This window comes from Argopecten irradians, chromosome 12 (genome assembly GCF_041381155.1).
Source record: "Argopecten irradians isolate NY chromosome 12, Ai_NY, whole genome shotgun sequence".
In the NCBI taxonomy this organism is placed as follows: domain Eukaryota; kingdom Metazoa; phylum Mollusca; class Bivalvia; order Pectinida; family Pectinidae; genus Argopecten; species Argopecten irradians.
The window spans coordinates 18,358,391-18,380,912 of NC_091145.1; the positions used below are offsets into that span (position 1 = coordinate 18,358,391).

At 35.3% G+C, this 22,522-nt stretch overlaps 1 protein-coding gene across 1 annotated transcript; it reads right to left on the minus strand.

Moving 5' to 3' along the window:
• Nucleotides 1-15: 15 nt before the first annotated feature.
• LOC138304974 (delta-like protein B) lies at nucleotides 16-22,403 on the minus strand. Its single transcript, XM_069245391.1, has 12 exons — nucleotides 22,335-22,403; nucleotides 20,277-20,434; nucleotides 19,339-19,444; nucleotides 13,403-13,557; nucleotides 9,910-10,040; nucleotides 8,674-8,821; nucleotides 7,369-7,504; nucleotides 6,764-6,921; nucleotides 3,764-3,920; nucleotides 3,127-3,281; nucleotides 2,413-2,561; nucleotides 16-881 (listed from the first exon to the last, which is right to left on the minus strand). Exons 1-12 carry the CDS (start codon nucleotides 22,377-22,379, stop codon nucleotides 16-18), a joined length of 2,364 nt encoding a protein of 787 aa, XP_069101492.1. The 5' UTR covers nucleotides 22,380-22,403.
• Between the last annotated feature and the right edge of the window lie 119 nt (nucleotides 22,404-22,522).

Consider the following 22,522-nt stretch of genomic DNA (forward strand, 5'->3'; position numbering starts at 1 on the left):
TGCACGACAGGTATATTACACGTACCCCATGACAGGGATGTTTTGTTTGACATTGTCAATATCAAGTTTTTTCCACCAAACCCATGACACCTGCAATGTGTATGATCCGGGGGTATTTTGACACTTACCGCCATTTTGACAAGGGTTATGTTGACATTCGTCGATGTCGTGGACACAGGTTTTTCCTGCATATCCTCGCTGACACAAACACGTGTACGATCCGACTGTATTGTTACACGTACCACCATGGTGACAGGGATTGTGACCACATTCGTTCACATCAGTATTACACTGGTCACCTGTCCATCCTGTGTTACACGGACACTGGTATGATCCGACTGTGTTGACACAATGCATGTGATCATGCGGACATGTTAAATGTTGACATTCGTCGATGTCACTCCCACAGTTCTTCCCTGTAAATCCGTGACACGAACAGGTATATGAACCGATGGTGTTAATACATGTACCTCCATGTTGACAGTGATTTTGTGCTTGGCATTCGTCAATATCTTGTGTGCAGTTTTTCCCATCAAATCCATGACACGTGCAAGTGTATGATCCGGCGGTATTGTGACAAGTACCGCCGTGTTGACAAGGGTTATGTTGACATTCGTCGATGTCACGGTCACAGTTTTTTCCTGTATATCCTTGCTGACACAAACAAGTATACGATCCGACTGTATTGTTACACGTACCACCATGGTGACAGGGATTGTGATCACACTCGTCGACGTCCTGGGAGCAGTTCTTTCCTGTCCAGCCTCCATTACAGTTACACTGATAGGATCCCGCAAGGTTGTTACACCGATGTGTTCCAGGTCCGTGACAGTAATGTTCCTTACACTCATCAATATCGTGACAGTCACTCCCTGCGTAACCTGGTAACATGGAAGAAACTCTTATTTAAGTCATACGATTCATTATTCAAGTAGTGTCTCTAAACATTGCTTTCTAACATGTAACACATCTTTATATGATTAAATTGAAATTTTAACAAGTTCTGAATTGAAAATAGTGAACATTGAAGTCCCCCAAACGTCCCAACAATCAAACTGTTCAATTCACCATACATGAAAACCAGAAGATGCCATGGCATTTTGTTGAAATTGAAGGATAACTTGATTTTAATAAATCAGAAGCTGTTATTTCATTATTTTGATAATAAGGGCTTTCGAAAGAGGGATCATTAATTCACAGTATCCTTCAAAAACCTCATTTTTACTAATTTGCACTAGAATCAAACAAGATCTAAATTTGGCCAATCAGAAGTCGGTGAATGACGGCTATATTAGATAGCTTTGTGATAGTTTTCGAGAGGACGAAGAGGAAATAAGGTTAAGATAAAATTAAAACCGATGACTCATCCAAATTAAAAATAGGATAAAAATAAACATTATCCTCTCATCAATGTTAAACAACAAAATACCTATTTATAAAAAAAATTATATCTGGCTGTAAAGACATAACTGCATAAATCAATACCAATTATTCTAATACTTGCAGTGGTTTATGTTATAAATCAAACTGAAACCAATCAAACACACTTGAACAACTCTTCCTCTATAAAATATGGGTATATGGTTTAAAGATATTTATCTGTGTTTTTTCCTATACCAATAACTCGGAAACACAATTGAATTGTGTATGGTATTTCAAAGTCTTGGATCTTAGAAATGTGATTTAGATGCTCAACTTGTAATAACAATCGATTTGATTATAAAATATTACATGTGTCTTCACTCCATGGCATTTTGTTGAAATTGAAGGATAACTTGATTGAACACTTATTTCATTATTTTGATAATATGAGGGCTTTCGAAAGAGGGATCATTAATTCACAGTATCCTTCAAAAACCTCATTTTTACTAATTTGCACTAGAATCAAACAAGATCTAAATTTGGCCAATCAGAAGTCGGTGAATGACGGCTATATTAGATAGCTGATTATTCGGAAACATAAGGGCTGCGTGTACCTCTCCTGACGATGAAAAAAAAGTTTGATTGTGATGTGTAATAGTTTTCGAGAGGAAAAAGAGGAAATACGAAGAAAATGAATTGAAAACCAATAAGTCCCCCAAAATGAATATGGGATAATAATAAACAGTGTCCTCTTTTCAATGTTAAACAACACAATACCTATTTATAAAAAAATCTATTTATAACACGTGCAGTGGTTTATGTTATAAATCAAACGAAACCAATCAAACACACTTGAACAACTCTTCTCCTATAAAATATGGGTATATAGTTTAAAGATATTTATCTGTGTTTTTTCCCCATACCAATAACTCGGAAACACAATTAAATTGTGTATGGTATTTCAAAGTCTTGGATCTGAAATGTGATTTAGATGCTCAACTTGTAAATACACCTCGAATTGGTTTTATAAGTATTAATTTCCTCACTCACCAGACTGACAGATGGCGGCGCCAGTATCAGGATCACACGATCTATGGCCGCTCGGCGTACACTGAACGTCACAATTCTTCCCGTACTTATGGGCCGCGCACGAAACCAACAGACGTAGGCGTAAACTGGAAAATAAAAAAGTCTGAAAACTTACACGCGTAACTAAAAAAATCAACAAAAAAATAACTGAGTCAAAATATTACAGTTTAAGGAGATATATGTTTACATCGATGACATGTAAATCGCAAAAGTGTCAAAATCTGATAAAGTATCACCCGGGTAAACAAAATGTTAGCTTTATCTAAGAAGATAAACAATGTATGTTAAATGGATTTATTATATATATTAATTACTTAATCAATGATGTCATGATTACTTTTAATACATAATCATGTGTTTGAAAAAAAAATCATAGCAAATTTGTTGAGAATGCACTATTTTTAAAACCCGATGAAATTAAAGAAAATAGTGACATATGCGCTTGCAATTAACTTTAAACCAATATATATTTCAATGAACGATTCCATTGATTTCAAGGGATTGTTTTCTAAAACAGTAAGCAATGTCAATATCTCTACCGTGACATCACGATCAGATCGGATTTTTTTTTTTATAAATGTACTAAATATAATCGACCAATCAGAGTATTAGATTTTATAAGAAAACAATGAAAAAAATATTATGGAGAATTAATAAAAGCAACCTAAGATCTACCTGACGTGTCCATGAAGTTGGACGGATTCCGCGGTGGCTCCTGATAGATCCCAATGTCCTGGTGTCAGGTCCTGTTTTAGCGTCATGACATCAACCGTATCATATTTATTTCCATCGTCTGCGTCCCTCACCTCCACGTGGATATATGTGTTGTTCTAAAACATAGAAAGATTGAACACACTACTAAAAATAACAGAGTGTTGTAGAACTGAAATTTATGTCGAACAAAATTAGTTACTACAAAACTATCGGTTCTTTTTTTATATTCCACGATTGCGGAACAAATTTTGTATCTTATACAAATCAACTTCGATGAAGTAAATGAACGTTTGATGGGTTTGTCAGTTTTTGGAAAAGTAGCTCTATTATCTTTCGATTATATAACATATAAGACTTGAAGTAAAGCAGAACTTTTAATGCTTATAATATACAACACTGTGTAACATCATTCAGACATTATGTGACACTTCAGTTTTGCAAAGGACCATAAAGTATTGATACTTCGATGATAACTAATCCAACACGGAACTCAAAAGATCCAACAATAAACGAAAACAAAATCATGATAAGTTTGAAAATACTAATGACCTTGACTGTTATCGTCGTTACGGTTCAATGAATCAAGATTTTACTTTACCCAGGTCCAAAAGTCCGTGACGGAGAAGTACGTTGACGCAACGTCTAGTTGGTTAGTTGTTTGGTTGACCCGCACATCACCACAAGTGAATAATTCGTTTGTATCCGGTCTGACCCTAGTGGTGATACAGCTTCCACTTCCGGTGTTATGTAGATCACTGTGGAAAATACCGAATGCAATAGCGCACTTTTCAGGACAAGCAATGAGGCGTTACAACTTTTCCATTTGTATTGCATTTTGTTAGTACTTTTCTGTCATTACAAGTATGTAAAACAGGACGCACGGTTTGATAAAGACAAGTTTAAGGTAGGAATGTTGTACCGTTTTTGTACAAAAGAGGTAACAGCCGACATAACATAATTAATATCCAAACACATGCAAAGGTCAAACAATGAAAGAAAAAAATATAAATCAGGAAATGGAACATTAGGCTCCGGAAGAGTAAGCGATCTTGTGTCTCATCAATTACATACTATTCAAGTTAATGAATTTTACACTATTGTGCTTTGTTATCGCTATTTCAGAAGAGTTATGAAACCAAAGATAATCAAGAAAATGAAAATGAAAGAAATAACGTTTGGTATGACGTAATTGGGAATTCTGAAATCACAAATGCAAATAAATTCAAATTGTTTAAGGCACATTACCTTTCCAAACGAAAATCTGATTCAATATGAACTTCCTTGTTAACACTGATCATGAAATGTGTGCCGCACGTGTAACTTACTTTTTGACACAGTTCCTGAAATGTGTGTCGCACGTGTCACTTACTTGTTGACACAGATCCTGAAATGTGTGCCGCACGTGTAACTTACTTGTTGAGACAGATCCTGAAAAATGAGGCGCACGCGTAACTTACTTTTTGACACAGATACCGGAATATTTGTCGCACGGGTAACTAACTTGCTGACACAGATCCTGAAATGTGTGCCGCACGTGTAACTTACTTGTTGACACAGATCCTGAAATGTGTGTCGCACGTGTAACTTACTTTTTGACACAGATACCGGAATATGTGTTGCACGTGTAACTTACTTCCTGACACAGATCCTGAAATATGTGTCGCACGAGTAACTTACTTGTTGACACAGATCCTGAAATATGTGTCGCGCGTGTAATTTACTTGTTGACACAGATCCTGAAATGTGTGTCGCACGTGTAACTTACTTGTTGACACAGATCCTGAAATGTGTGTCGCACGTGTAACTTACTTGTTGACACAGATCCTGAAATATGTGTCGCACGTGTAACTTACTTGTTGACACAGATCCTGAAATGTGTGTTGCACGTGTGTAACTTACTTGTTGACACAGATCCTGAAATATGTGTCGCACGTGTAACTTACTTGTTGACACAGATCCTGAAATGTGTGTCGCGCGCGTGTAACTTATTTGTTGACATAGAGAAATGTGTGTCGCCTGTAAATTGTTGACAGTGTGTGTCGCACGTGTAACTTACTTGTTGACACAGATCCTGAAATGTGTGTCGCGCGTGTAACTTATTTGTTGACATAGATCCTGAAATGTGTGTCGCACGTGTAACTTATTTGTTGACATAGATCCTGAAATGTGTGTCGCATGTATAACTTACTTGTTGACATAGATCCTGAAATATGTGTCGCACGTGTAACTTACTTTTTGACATAGATCCTGAAATGTGTGTTGCACGTGTAACTTACTTGTTTACATAGATCCTGAAATATGTGTCGCACGTGTAACTTACTTTTTGACATAGATCCTGAAATGTGTGTTGCACGTGTAACTTACTTGTTGAGACAGATCCTGAAATATGTGTCGCGCGTGTAACTTACTTGTTGACATAGATCCTGAAATGTATGTTGCATATGTAACTTACTTGTTGACACAGATCCTGAAATGTGTGTCGCACGTGTAACTTACTTGTTGAGACAGATCCTGAAATATGTGTCGCGCGTGTAACTTACTTGTTCACATAGATCCTGAAATATGTGTCGCACGTGTAACTTACTTTTTGACATAGATCCTGAAATATGTGTTGCACGTGTAACTTACTTGTTGAGACAGATCCTGAAATATGTGTCGCGCGTGTAACTTACTTGTTGACATAGATCCTGAAATGTATGTTGCACGTGTAACTTACTTTTTGACATAGATCCTGAAATGTGTGTTGCACGTGTAACTAACTTGTTGACACAGATCCTGAAATGTGTGTTGCACGTGTAACTTGCTTGTTTACACAGATCCTGAAATATGTGTCGCGCGTGTAACTTACTTGTTGACACAGATCCTGAAATGTGTGTCGCACGTGTAACTTACTTCCTGACACAGATCCTGAAATGTGTGTCGCGCGTGTAACTTACTTGTTGAGACAGATCCTGAAATATGTGTCGCGCGCGTGTAACGAAATGTGTTGTGTATACTTGTTGACATAGATGTGTCCGTGTAATTACTTGTTGACACAGATCCTGAAATGTGTGTCGCGCGTGTAACTTACTTGGTGACACAGATCCTGAAATGTGTGTTGCACGTGTAACTTACTTGTTGACACAGATCCTGAAATGTGTGTCGCGCGTGTAACTTACTTGTTGACATAGATCCTGAAATGTGTGTCGCACGTGTAACTTACTTGTTTACACAGATCCTGAAATGTGTGTCGCGCGTGTAACTTACTTGTTTACATAGATCCTGAAATATGTGTCGCACGTGTAACTTACTTTTTGACATAGATCCTGAAATGTGTGTTGCACGTGTAACTTACTTGTTGAGACAGATCCTGAAATATGTGTCGCGCGTGTAACTTACTTGTTGACATAGATCCTGAAATGTGTGTTGCACGTGTAACTTACTTGTTGAGACAGTTCCTGAAATGTGTGTCGCATGTATAACTTACTTGTTGAGACAGATCCTGAAATGTGTGTCGCACGTGTAACTTACTTGTTGAGACAGATCCTGAAATGTGTGTCGCACGTGTAACTTACTTGTTGAGACAGATCCTGAAATGTGTGTCGCACGTGTAACTTACTTGTTGAGACAGATCCTGAAATGTGTGTCGCACGTGTCTGTATCACAATGGGGTAGATTACCGCCGTCACAACATTTCCTGGTTCCTTTTGTTTTACAGGTTCTGTCTTGGTTTGTGTAGCTTTGTATCTTCACAGCGAAAATCGCAACTACATTCATCTATAAAAAGTAGACAATGGAACCGCAGAGAAACTTGGTGTGTTCTGTCGCTCTCCCATTATATTTGATGCATTATACTTGAAGAAGTATAATGTTACTAACTATTTTGAATTGCGCTAATGAACAAACATTCCCTGAATTATAATTGGGTACAACAGATAAATATAAGATTTAGATTTTCATTTATTTTATTTTGTTTTACTTATTTATTTGTTTTTTGCTCAAGAATTTTTAAACTGTATTACGACCATGATTTGAACTGCATTCGATAATTATATTATATATAAAATGTACACAATCTTCCTGAACAAATCGTTTTAACATTCAGTTTACAGTACAATGTCAACATAGGAATACGAATTTGAGCGAGTATATTTTCCAATTAACATTATGAATTTATATTTTACAATAAAACGTATAACTCGTACAGACTAAGAACAGACTTACCCCTTGTCGGTAATTGTTTAATGGTGTAGGGACTATTTTCAGACTCCCCTGATTCTGGTATCCCCCCGTACCCAGTGCCGCCTGTACTACTATAGGGTCTACCGGCTTGTCTCCACATTTGGCAATAAACCCTACCCTGGATATTGGACATTGATGTATGATTCAAAAGGTGTAAGATAAACTGTCCGTGAAATAACTGTGAAATACTGCAATGATACTTATGTTAGCGGTAGTTATATCTTAGTGCTTTCATTACTGTCTTTTAAGCCCTAGTTCATGTATAGTGTTACAATTTTGTAAAAGTATATTTTCGGCATTAAACCAACAAAATGCGCTAATCTATATCCACGCTAATAAATCATAATTTACAACTTTTCACATTTACTGCCCTGAAATAAGTACGTTTACAAGACATCCTTAGTGTTATAGAAGAACCCGTTTCTCCCGCAACAAAATCAAAAAGATTAAGTAATATCTAAATCCCCTGGCGGGAGTATTTTCCCGTATGGACTCGTTAAAGCATTAATCTCCTTGTGATAGCCAGATCACTGTGCTACATCAATAAATATACAGCTGATGACATCCAATGGCACACCCCACTCGGTCATAGAATATATTTCGAGCGGGATTCGAATGCGTGATAATAAATCAAATATTTCAAATGCATGTACACGTGTATTAGTTAAAGCCACATTATACGTAACTATCAACAAAAAGTCAAGTTAGATTCAACCCCGATATTATTATTATTTGTAGATGTAGTTGAAGTTAAGTTATATCAAATATTATATATAATGATTTCTTAATAACTTTGGTACAGCAGTTGTTAAAAGTCGATACTTATAAACATGCCTTCATTTCAAACTGGTCACCATAGAAGTTACGATTATTGCCGATTATTTATCAAAAGTTTCCAAATCATTATTGCTCATCTTGACTTCGATTTAGTCCTATCGCTGCAAGATTTACAACAGGATTATTTTTCAGCATTCTTCTAAATAATGAAAAAATAAGACAAATACGTATATTTTGAATTTAAATTGTCAATAGTTATTGAGCCACGAAAGCGCGAAAATAAGTCCCGCGAAAATTGAATAAGTTTACAGTAATTTTTTTCTGTAGAATATGTTGGTACATCAAGCACATGTTAAGTGGTATTCATGTCTCAGATGTACAGTCGTAGTAAATACAATACCAATTTGAAATGCTTTTAATTGAATCTTTAAAAAAAGAAAAAAGAGGAAAGTTACGTCGCAGACCATAAGATCATTTTAAGGAAATAATCCTTAGTGCTTGTGTGTTTACCTGGAGTGAGACCACAGCGATTGTTTACTGTCCAATCGTAATGTATCACAAATGTGATTTTTCAAGAAGGCACCGATGTGTTGTTCAAAGCTCTGGATTGATGTGGAGCTGGACGGAGTGTAGGATGAATATCTAACTATAGCTGGCTCTACAAAAGAACATTATTCTCTTAAAAACCACTTGTTTCACATAACATAATAAAGTATTTGCCATTGAAAGGATTGATCGGCGGTATTTTCAATAAGGGTGGCGGAAACAATGTCCTCAACAGATAAGTAAGATGTTGGAAAGATCATTATTATAACATTGTTAAAGTTATTTGGTCTATCACTTTCGCTCTTTTTGTCATATTTTTATTTATAGGTTCACTGGAACTTACGGGGCCGTGATTGCCGAGTGGTTAAGGTGTACCGACATACATGTAATATCATCGCGTCGTCGTCGCGAATTTAAATATTAAAGCACTTTTCCTACGACCGATGTTGATAATACCATGGCGGTCGTCTTTTTCTTGGCTCATGGCAAAGGTATGTATTGTAAAGTAATTTTTTAATGGGTAATATTGTTTTTTGAGTATTTTCATTTTGTTTCAGTGATAAATCACACTGAAGAATATTACGGATACTGTTTGTGAATGCGCTTATTTATTTCCCTCTGCAGTAAAAAGGAGTACACTCTCATTCGGATTACTGAATGAATCTTTACCGAGATGACGAGGCTTTTCTAAGTCTCGCACAAAAAATTAAACCTTGTATTGTAAGATACCAACCATGTATTCTTTATTGATATTTCTTATTTAGAACACCATCGTGTAACAATAATAATCAGACGATACATATGCTAATTGACGGTACACGGAACATTCTAAAATGCGGAATGCGGAATAACAGTACATACTAAAAGCGGAATGAAAATGGAACATTGAAAAACACAGAAATATATGAGATAAAGTAAAATATTTTCTCTGTCTTTTTACTGATCTTAGCAATCTCTGCATAAATCCCTTTTATTTCTTACAACGAAAGTATGATTAAAACTGTTCGTCTGTACTAGACCTGGCTACCTTGCAATAACACAAGCTCACAAATAATAAAACGGCTTCCAACAGAACAATTGAAATTGAAAAACAATATCATCACATCATTGTTTAATTTCCATATTCTTTCCAATCAAAAAGGTTAAGCTTCCGCGTAGCCCATGTAGCTTTTTGGGAAGCTAATATACTTGGAATCTTACCTTCATTGGCACACTGCAGATTCATACTTCCGTTATTACATGATCCGTATGGATCACTTCCGGTATACCGAAAGGTACATCCGGGCCCTGAGTAACCCGGGCTACACCATGCCTTAAACTCCATGATCAGACTGAAATGTTAAGAAAATACTCTACAGACCATTCTGTTTTCAAAACGATCATTATGTTTTTTCCTGAATCGGAAAGAGAATAATATTTAATAAGGGCGAAGAGCGAAGCACTTTTTTTTTTTTTTTTTTTTGTGCTCAGATATTGGCTCATTACACCTGTAGCTAATCTCATTCATATAGTCTCAGTCGTATATAAAACAAGTATTATATTTTCCGTTTTGACTCTTGGATTTTACACATTCATTTCAATACAATTCTTATACATAAATCCCAGCATGCTCTCTACTTATCTCTCTCCTCTCATTCCAACTAACATCTCGTATATATGTATCAACCATCATCTCATCATTTCATTTTAGTCATCCCGTCTCAGCCGCCTTATATCACTCCATCATCTCGTCTCAACCGCTGTCTCACTTCTACCGCCATATCACTTCTACCACTATCTCGTCTCTACCGCTATCTCACTTCTACCGCCATCTTACTTCTACTATGCACCATCTCGTCTCAACAGCCTCTCACTTCTACCCTCATCTCGTCTCAACCGATATCTCACGTTTACCACTATCTCGTCTCATCTACCGTTTCACCTCAACCACCTTCTCTCCTTCACAACTATCTCTTATCAACAACTACGATCTTATCTCGACCACCATCTTTTACATTTAAAATCTATACATTAAACTGTTATAATTACATTTTAAGCGCGCAGCGCTCCGAGCCCCAAGGTTTATCATCATTGCACAATGTTTTATTCATTTATTCTTTTAATCATCTTTTTAATTATTTTGTTCTTCATTTAAGTACATTGACATATTCTTTAATAATTTCATATCTCTGTATCGTTGTAACAGTAACTTTCTATCGAGATATAGTTTGAATAGGGAAACAATAGAACAATTGTCAACTCTTCTGTTAGAAATATGATGTTTGTATATTGTATAGCCAATTAAGGACAAAAGAACATTAAATTCGCTGTAAGTCTGATCAGCAATCTTATAGCCTATAACAATGAACATCATTTTCCTTAATTGTACATTGTAGTGATATTTTTCTAAAAATATATGAATTAAATTCACCAAAGCATCTACACATCGACATTCAATAATAAAATAGTGTTTATAATCATCCTTAATTTTACATATCAAACATGTATCATCCTCAATAATATTCCATCTTTTAAGCAAAATTCCATTTGGAAGGATATTATTAAATAGTTTCCATTTGTATATTTTTTCATCATTCTCTATTCTCTATACGAAGCACTTCTAAGGAATGATTTCACCTGAAAATATAAGAAAAAATCTTTAACATTCAGGCCTCCACACAGACAAGTAAACTTTTCGGCGGCCATATTGGATTCATATGGGAATGATGGTTAAAAAATATCATGAATATGATGCTTTCCAGTAAGCTCATTATATTACTGAACGGTTCAAACGCTATTGTGATTTGAATCTTTATCCAGCAGCAGCTTAATGATATCGCTAATATTTCCATACGTGCAAGTGACTTGGCGGAGACATATGTATAGTAATTTGATTTCTTTAATGTGACTTATTTATCTATTCCGCCGCCGTAAATGATCGTTGTCATCGATCACAGATTGTTTTAAATCCATTTCAAATACATCTGAACCACTCGTGAATATCTTATAAAAATCTTTCGGATTAAGTTTTATTTTTTTTATTAACGAAATACCAATTGTGCAGGAGAACTTGCTATATATGACAAGAAAACTTTACTGTATTGCTCTACCTGACCGAGCTTTTACCATTTCAGCGATGACCACAACATTGCACTGCTCTATAGATGTTTATGAAAATAGAAGGTTTTTGTTTTCAAACGAAACGATAAAATTATATAAAAAAAAAATATTCGGTTACCCTATGCATTATGTTTACATTATTCACAGAGTGTTTCCTTATAAGTTACAAACAAGAACTAGATGTCTCGGATTAGCGTTCTCTGCTACATCGATACAGCAGCCAGCTAGATCAGACCTCGGCCAAGACGCTCTGTCGAATGATAATTAGGTGACAAACATATAAAGGAAGCACTGATCATCCGATGTGATAGTGTAAACGGAAAATATATCAGATGAGATCATAAAACGTTCCCACAGTCTATCATCTATTTTGTGATCACACGTTTTGCGTTTAAAGATGATCACGAAGAACAGGCTGGGAATAAATACAGAGGTGTTTTTTGTTTTTGTTTGTATGTTTTTTGTTTTTGTTTTATTTTTGTCAGGCAATGGTTGTTATAACTTAGACAACGGCTGGTCACATTAAAGCGACTTGATGACTGTACGTGTCAGTAGCATTTCTATTTTAATAATATTTGATATATTTATAAATTACAAAAAGAACTAGATGTCTCGGATTAGCGTTCTTTACTACATCGATACAGCAGCCAGCTAGATCTTACCTCGGGCCAAGACGCTCCGTCGAATGATAATCAGGTGACAAACATATAAAGGAAGCACTGATCACCCGACATGATAGCGTAATCGGAGAAAAGAAAAATATCAGATGATATCACAAAACGTTCCCACAGTCGAACAGACTGGGAATAAATGGAGCGGTATTTTTTGTTTGTTATTTTTTTTTGTTAGACAATGGTTGTTCTAAAGCGTTTCCATTTTATTTTGAGAAATGAGTTTGTGTAAAATTAAACATTTGATTCGTCAGATTACCCCAAGCCCACGGCAGCCATGAATCATTTCAACTGACCTTTACAGCTAAATATACACGAGATAAGTAAGCAAATAAAAACTAAAAATATATCTAAAATATAAATATTGTTAAGATACTATTTCAGAAAGAGCATTTGTTTTATTAGGTTTATGCTGTCACAAGAAAATTATGCAATATCAACGAGTGCTAAAATCTGTTTAGGACACTAATCAAACAATAAAGATATAAGACATTGATTACATCAACTTCCTCTTAACAGGGTATGGTATCGCTAAAAGACGTCTTAAGTATAATTACGTTAACGTATGATTTATACAGCTATTCATTTAAAGGTACTGAAGTATTTCCGGTTTAAAATGGGAACGCAAAACGTAAAATGTTAGACATTGATCACGCCCATTTACGCAGGAAAATCTTGAATTTGTTTGCTGTTGTAACGTCATCTTAGACCATGAATTTAGATATTTCTTCTCTTTGTTATTATTGTTTTACGGAAACGTCTGAGTAAGTGGGTTATTGAAATGGTTTGTAGCAATAGTTATTACATTAACTTAATATTGTATATCAATATACGTTAAATATGGCAGATAACTATACAATACAAAGATTTTTACATTGAGTGGCAAAAATGACAAATTCTTCATGGTTTGTTAAATCACTTACGTGGTATGATTCGTCATTACAATGGGTTGATGTCCAGTGCATTCTTGTTTTAATCCTGGCCATACCGATAGAGGGATACTCAAAATGTCTATCAAATCACCAGGTTTGTTCCCAGTGTCCTTGTCGAATGGATTAATCAAGGCTAAGAGATTCGACTGAAAATTGAAATTTTGATCAATTACTCACATGAAATATTATCATTATTAACTAATTCAATTCGGCTATATGTTCATCCCATATTGGTTTTAGGTTTTCGAAAGTATTATCATAAAATTTTGATTCGAGCTACAGTTCGAACTATGCATATTCTTAGACGTTTTTCTTAATAAAACGTAAATCAATATGTTAAGTATATATATTGAATAATATTTCCTTCTCGAAGTAAAAATATTTGGCTTGAAGTTTAAATTTTGCATTTATTACAAACATTAAAAAAGATATTGAAATAGAAAAATTGTATTCAATCGACAAATCGATTCTATAAAGTTGAAATATCGGAGACCACTATTTGGCGGTGTTTTAATAATCCTAAAAACTTAGGTCAAATACATAAGTCGATCTTAAGTAATTTTGTAACATCATTGTGCCTAAATGTCAACGGCGTGTAATCAAGAACTATTCTCATAGAAAGCAAAAATCTCGCGGTCTTTATAAACCATTGCTTAATTATAACCAAATACAATATGCATTGTGGCCCATTGGATATCCCGAACTTTTCAACATCCTCATTTTTTATAATGATTGATCATACCCAGAACAATACTTAAAAAGACCTCACAACCAAGTGGTTTCCCATAGACAACAATGTTAACGTTTGCTACGGTCCAGCTAAAATGAAGTGTGGTCATGCCTCACTGATTTTGAAGAAGGTCATTTCACATTTTTGAACATAATTTTAAAGATCTACCATCGTGTTAAACGTTAAGTTGTGGGCTGCCATCTTGTGTTGAATTCCACACCAGAAATTGACAATTTTGGTTGTCTCCCCTTGTCAGAATCAGACTTAAGAACAGGTAAAGGGCTTGTTTCCAGTAATGTTAATCCTTCACAGGAACCTGCCCCGTATAATTTCTTATCTAGCTTAAATACAGTGGGGTTTTTTCCGATGAAGGATATTTCACCTTTTCGACACCGAGATTTCACAATTTCAGTGAAAATATATTTTTTATAAATTTTTCATTATAAGCATCAAAGACATCAGGTCGAAAATAAAAGAAATTATAAATCGCAACTTAGTATAAATATCTTTTGGCAAATGTTTAAAAAAAAATCGTGTTTGTTCATAAAACAGTTTTGATACCTAACGACTAAATAAACAGTATCGATATAAAGATTTACACTGACACCCTGATACATGAATCCTGTTCTATCACAAGGTGTCCTCTTCTGAATTTTCTGATGGCGTGGCTTTGTACATTTATCCGTATCTTTTTGTCTTTGTCTATACGTTTACGGAATCATTGACTCGACGCTAGCTATTCTTGTCTAACTTTCCTTATTTTATTGTCCCGTCTCCAAAGCGTTGTGGCTCTGTCAGGGTAGGGACCCTGACTTGTCGCACTTTCTTTATGCCTGCCGACTACACCAGATCGAATAGATAGATTATCCATATTCGTTATTTATCACACATTTTCGCATAACTGTACCAAACTACTAAGTATTAGGTGTTTATAACTATCATCGGTGACTTGCTATTTTGTTACTTTATCGACTTTTCATAAACCAATCGTTATTGTTTCAAGATGGAGGGTAAATGTATTGGATCACTGTCAACTATACTTCAAGAAACGTATTGGCAATAAGATCAGAAGTGCACGCAATGTAAGTTGTCCAGAAAATAAATTAATCCTAGAATGCTGATGCAACAGGGATTGATGTCAGCAAAGGAGCAAGCACTTATTTGACAGAAATGCTACATGAAGTCTTCGGAACAAAAATCAGCCTGAACCTGAACTCGACCAGAACCAAGAAATAGAGGAAGAAGACGTCTCCCCGTCTCATATACTGTCGTTGCTGTCTCTCTCATGTTACCTTTATAAGAAATGGAACAAAATCATCAGTCTTACCAAAACGTACAAGAAATTACTTGATTTATTCACACAAACTGTACTGTTCCACTTTATCCCTCGTCAGCTCCATTCACCTTATTGAAAACAACTAAGATCCGTCTATAGAGGATTCCCTTGATGATAGTGGTTCCTTGTAATCTCAGTTACCATAAAAATCGTCCGAAATCATTGATGGCATCCTAGAGATATCGCACGTCCTTTCACAGAACCAGTCTACATTAGCAATAAGCTTTTCTTCTCTTGGTGACTCTGTAAAATGGACTGGACAGGTTAGTCCAAAGATCAGTTCCTCGAAATCCACTCGCACTGTCCCTTATATCTTTCATCTGATTTATATACAAAGACTATACACGATGCTCTATTACTGTTCTAGGTAAAACTGAAAACTGACATTTCCTGGAGTCAGTTTTCTTCTCTTTTTGGTATTTTCAAGTCAAGTGTGTCCAAAATTTTCCAATCCATAGTACAGGCATTAGGCACATCGATAGTCCCACAATTTCTAGATCCGGATCACTTGACAAGAGAACAGTTGCTCGGGCACAATACTGTCTCTTCAGAAACATTTTTTGATGTTTTAAATAAAACCACTGCCATATTAGATGGCATCTATATTTATATCCAGAAAAGCTCAGACCGCAAGCTCCAGAGAATGTCCTACTGTGGCCAGAAGAAGAGAAACTATCTTAAATTCATGAGCATCGCCTTACCAGATGGCTACATTCGGACAAAGTAGGACCATTCACTGGCAGCGAAAATGATGCTACATTGACAAAAAGTCATGGTCAAGCTAGTTATTTGCCTACAACCAGACGACAACATTGACCGAGGTTTTAGAGATGTCCTACCAGTTCTCGAAGCCTTTGACCTCAATGCTAGCATGCCGTTATACCTGAAACCCGGTCGAAGTCACCAAATCGAGGTGGGTTGTGGAATCTTATCATGGTTGTCTGAAACATTGGGCGCTTTTCCGAACGCAAGTGGTGTCTAACATCTTTATCAATGTCATCGAGGCTTTACTTCAAACCGCCACTGTCTGTTAGAATGGTATTAGAGGAACAATCTACCTGAGATCTCCAGAGAGATATGCCAAAGATAGGCTTATGGCTGAACGTATGAAGGATCGTGTGATACAACCGAATTGTTTAGCTCAGAGAATCAAGACAGATCCGGATATATCTAAAATGGCAAGGTCGGAGTTTGTCAAGATGGACGCATCTTCCGTGTTGTTTCCCCGTCTCGATTTCGATTACTTGAGAACCATTACGTGTGGAACGTATCAGATATCTCTGGCTCCTGGTAACATCTCCTAACTTTTAAATGATGACGGAGACTTTTACGTGTGGCTCTACCAGTACTCCCCAGACCTTCTCCGATGTCAAAAACATTCTCGACACAAAAGCCAAACGAAATACACCGTCTGGATATGGTTCACCGTTTGACCCGATGATGAGGTCCCAATAAATGACTACTTCTGCCAGTGCCCAGTTGGAGAGAGAACGATGGGATGTGTGCGCACATCTTCAGTATCTTGTACTACCTTGGGTATTACAGGACGCTGGAAAACCATACAGAATTGCAACCCCAGGTAAAGAAATTTTGGCAAAACTTGAAATAGTTTTCCATGCAGCAACGGAGTGCATATGTCTCAAAGTATGTTTGAGGTTCGATATCAAAGTTCTCCTTTACCATGTGACTAACCAAATTTATAAATACATATTGGTATTATACAATCGCCCGAAGCTATGAACACTCCAATAAATGCCAGCCAATGACTTCAACCACGGGAACTTGTGAAGTAACCATTTTGGATTTTTATGTTCTCAACACACCGAGCAAATACTCTCGTGTTACTGTTAGTTATCTAAAGAAAGTCAAAAATCGGCTTATCAATCATACACTAACTCAACCCAAGATTTGATAATGTTCCACAACTTACATTTTGATGATTTGTCCTGTCATCAAAAACACTTTACGTACTGTTTGTTGGATAAAAAATGGTTTGCATCCAACGCCCATAAAAGGTGTTTTCTCTCAAAAAACACAGTTTTTGTGTATAAAATGGTATCATCGAAAAAGGCATTTTTGGGATTGTGTCTTCCATAAAACAACCAAATGGCGCGATGGAAACATGATTTACATGTATTTGTCACAATCATGCCATGAAAGTGTTCTCTTGACAGTGACCATTCTTTGATTAGATTTGCATTTTATCAGCACTAAGACTGCTTCTGAAAGGTACAATTTTGAGGAGCAATAAAAACAAACCGTGTGATCTAAATCTTTATACTTAATAGATGTGTGACCTCAACGGCATGGTCAATGCACCACCAACAGGATATTGGAATCAGAGAAGAGGACATTTTGAAAACCGGCTCTTTGTTAACATATTTTACATTAACATGCATTGCCCAACCCAAACATTAAACTTTTGAAACTGATGCACTTTGAACATCCAACCAGCAGACTCCGGAACATTCATCTCTCCCAAAAGGTAATTCCAGAAAAAACTAATTTTAGTTTGATTCTGCTATCCGTATAATGTAACGGAAAACTATATGGCAATTGTAAAAAAGACAGGATTTTAACATATGTACCAAATGCAACACAAATTTAAGAATATTTGTTTTGAGAACATGATGAATATTTAAATTAATATGTGCCGTAATTTGAATAAAAGCTTAAAGGGATTTTTTGACATTACTGCCAAATTATTATTTCATTTACATCTACATAGCAGTGAAATGAGTACATACGGTCACACCATGAAGCTGGGTTGTTGTCTACAATTTCGTTGTAACATTTTTCAATTTCATAAGTAATGTAAAGTGATTTCTGAAGACATGTTTCCACCTAAACATACATAAGGCATAAACAACACGAATTTAACAGTGCTTAAATTCTGTCTTGCAAATAATTTTTATATGACATCATACATGTTTGTTTGTCCATTTGAATGATTTTTACAGTTTTATTCATCAAACCTGATGCTTTTCAATAGATTACTAAATAAAAAAAAATAAAGACAATTTTTTTGCGCAGTTACGGCCCACATAACTTTGAAAATAGCATTATTATTGTAGGAAATATTTGAGACTATATTCGTTAAGTAGCTCAAAGTGTGGTACCTTTTCGCCTAAAGATACAGTTTCATTAGGTAAGCTAATGATCTCTTCGCTTTGCCATTACATTTCAGGGTATATTTGATTCAACTATTCCACAACATTTCATGGATGAATTTTTCGCAATCACAGCATTGTTCCGCTAATTGCGAAAATGAAACTCTCCTGAAAATAACCGGTTATTAGGTATTTCCTTGTCACTTCCTCGTTTCTTTTGAATTATAAAGATTATTTTTCAATAGAAGTCAATAATGAACATAATTGTCACTCTGTATTAACAGATTTGTAGTGCTAATATGTCATGTCCACATCTTATCGTGGTTTAAAGCTTTCGAATCATTTCCTGGGTGTAAATATTCGTGGTTCGCCGATATATAAATAGTAGTTATGTTATATAAAACATAATTCGTTGTTTTTATATCCATGTTTCCACAGCAACCACGTATTCGTGGTGCCATAGCAACCATAAAAAACGACACAAGAAAAATTTAATGTTATACATTATAATGATCGAATAAAAAATATATATGATTCCGTAACCTGTTATTTTCGTGGGTCAAAATTTTCGCGATTTGGACCAAAATTCCGTTTTAGCAAATAAGAATTTCGCGATTTGGCTTCAAAGTGATATATCATTCAACCAGTTCTTAATAGTTAATGGATCTATATTTCGCGATCACGTTGATGACCCGCGCAATCGCAAAGCTGTTATCCGGAACATAATGAGCAGGAAACTCTATTTACTTACATCCCAGTTATTTGTCGTCCCTGTCCATGTGGCGTCATTACCAAAGGTGATATTGTTACTGTTGGGATATACTTTGGAATCGTGGTTTATAAAACATTTACCCCTCCTGTAACCAAAATCAGGACAGAATGTATGGAGTACATTTCACTCAAATAACTGAAACTGTATTCCATATACCGTATTCGCCATAGTTAGCGCCCATGTAACATGTAACAAATTGGGCGCTTATTAGGGAAACGAAATGTAATTTGAAGACGAAACAAATCACCATATTTGAACTCTTTCCATAATCATGGCACATTAATCACAGTTAACATACATAATATATGCTTTCTCTCCTTTGAGATATATTTATGTAAGTAAATATACATGCAATAACATGAAAATATCAAATAGGATACAATGCAAATGTTTCTATGCACCACACAGTTGTAAAACATCGTTTAAACCATGGATGTGGGCATTTTATAACTTCAAATTCATCAGAGGGGAGGGATACTTAAAGGGGAAGGGCGCTATATTACGGCTGATACGGTAATCAGAAACAAGTTAATTGTAATCAACATTTTGAACATGTGTTAATTAACATAAACACGATAAATTTATGATTCAATTACATCACTTTTCTAATCTATCTCACTTTTTGCTTCTATGCTACTAGCCAATGCACGCGCTTTGTCTAAATCATCTGGATTTAGTAGTAGAAACTTGAAAAATATTTTGATGTATTGGATAATCATGGTAAACTCATTCGGCGTAAAATGCATTAAATTCGTAGTTGAACGAATAACGTCTTAGTATAGAATCATTATAATAATTTCATTGTAAAATTTCCAAGGTTACTTACTGATAGAATTAATGTCCTAATGATATACTTTAGCACTGCAAGCACACTCATTGCTGTACCTACGTGTTTCATTGGATGTCTATATACTTACATCTGTATACATATCTTGATGTAGGTATCACACTCATCAGTACTTCTGCTATCACACAGTCGTCTGTTGCCATGGTAACGTAGTTGATCCCATGATGTACCATCGGGGTTAGAGAAGCTTATCAACTTCAGAGAGAAACTAACTCTGCTATTGACCTCCTGAAATCAAATTGTTCACATGAGTTCATTTTTACCTTTTACTTAGTTAGAATTTAACCACTTATCATATAGGGATGCACTGTCTCCTAAAATGAGGCATGCACATAATATATTAACCTATCTTAAACTCCCATTTTGTTTTTGACAGCAAGAGAGAAAGTTGTAATAACTTAAACTGATTCTAATGAATTCATCTCCACTTATTGTTTTATTTATTTTTTTGACAGAAATGTAAGATTAAAATGTTACATAAACATAATTGGGGTTTAAATGAATATCAATCTAATTAAAATTAGATATTCTAGTTCGCTCTCAGTAGACCGTCCGCTCGTAGAAGCGGACGGTCTACGGAAATCGACATAGAAGATCTAATATTAATTAGATTGAAATGAATATATAACAACTACAACATTTTTACACGCATGTTGAATCACAATTATCACTGTGAATACCTATCAATTTTAGTTTATGACCTTACTAATTTTGTAAGTTAACTTAACAGATAAAATGATAACAATACATTTGATATTACATAAATAATTAAAATTTGAAAGGCAGTATGCTTTACTGGACTTAATTTTAGATACAACAAACATTGTATATTGTTAATATAGCTTCAGTGCAGTCGGGGATAGAGGAACTTATCAACATAGATGTGGTATTACATAACACGTTACTGAAATGTGAAGGACAGTTTGTATAAATGGGCACTATATATTTTCTGAATCAATATACATCGTAAAAATAATATTATCTCACTTTTTAAAATATCAAATATGCTTACTACTCTCATTTGCTAATATATATTTGCTAATATATATATATATATAGAATACCAACTTAGTGCCTCACTTTAAAGAAACACTTAGTAAATATGATTTTGTTAAATCACATCCGGGTTCATCGGGGTGGTGTCCTATGAACATTTCTAGTACCTTTTGACATTTAAAAAGAAAATCCATATCATATATATATAAATAAAATACATGTGATTTGATCCATATGGTATTGTAGCTTCCTGTTGGATCCAATTTAATTCTAACAGGTAGTCAGGGGGCTAGGTAGGGTCCCAGTAATACACATCTGAACGCACCAATGAACCATTATGACCCTTTAATTATGAAATCAATAGGTAATATGTAGTCATTGGGATGACCCTATGGTTATGACGCTATCAAGATGGCAGAAATGAAGAATTTTAACCAAAACGCAAAAATTGTATACTTGTCTTTATTTATTGATCATGTTTTAAGTTTAGGAATATAGCTGAAAACAAAATGAACCAAAACAAAAAACAAAAAACAAGAGGGCCGCCAATATTGCAATCATAGGAATATAGCTGAAAACAAAATGAACCAAGAAAATACAAGAGGGCCGCCAATGTGGCAATCATAGGAATATAGCTGAAAACAAAACTGAACCAAGAAAATACAAGCTGGCCGCCAAAATGGCAATCTTAGGAAATAGCAATTTGATAACAGGGCGCCGCCAAGATATTGGTTGTCATTCCCACCAGTACAACAATTATATTAAATTAACTAACTTCATTTGTCGAGATGGTATTGCTGTCGATTTCCATTGCATGTATATATCAAAAAAAAGAACGAACTGCTTGAAACATTTTGGTGGGCAAATTATATCCCAAATGATTACCATTATAAAATAAGAATCAGATGATAAAAAATACTCAGGTTTACTAGTAAAATGATCGTTTCTGGCTCCAAGACTATTGACCGTTTTTCCGTTTTTCAGACGTGCTACAGGAAATATAAATGCCACAACAAAGCCGAAATGTTAAAAAAACTTTGAAGATTTAAAGGACGCTAAGACATGTATTTATCAACAACATATTGATCTTTAATGAAGTTGATATGGTGTTGTACTACCCAGCAATACTTACCTCGGGCCAGCACAGGACAAGGAACAGTATAAGTGGTATGTTCATGTCTTCATATCATATGTATACTCTTCACCTGTAATATAGAATAAAACATCTTACAGACAAAGTGACATGGATAGAAGTTGCCACGGTGGCCTAGTGGTTAAGATGTCCTGACATATTACCACAAGCCCTCCACCTCTGGGTTG

Bases quoted from the DNA above. Each gene is read 5' to 3' on its own strand.
- LOC138304974 (XM_069245391.1), bottom strand. From the start codon at position 22,379: ATGAACATACCACTTATACTGTTCCTTGTCCTGTGCTGGCCCGAG. The intron at 8,822-9,909 runs GTAAGATTCCAA...GTTCTTTTGTAG, and splicing joins TCTGCAGTGTGCCAATGAAG to AGCCAGCTATAGTTAGATAT. The intron at 3,282-3,763 runs GTAAAGTAAAAT...TCTATGTTTTAG, and splicing joins TCACGGACTTTTGGACCTGG to AACAACACATATATCCACGT.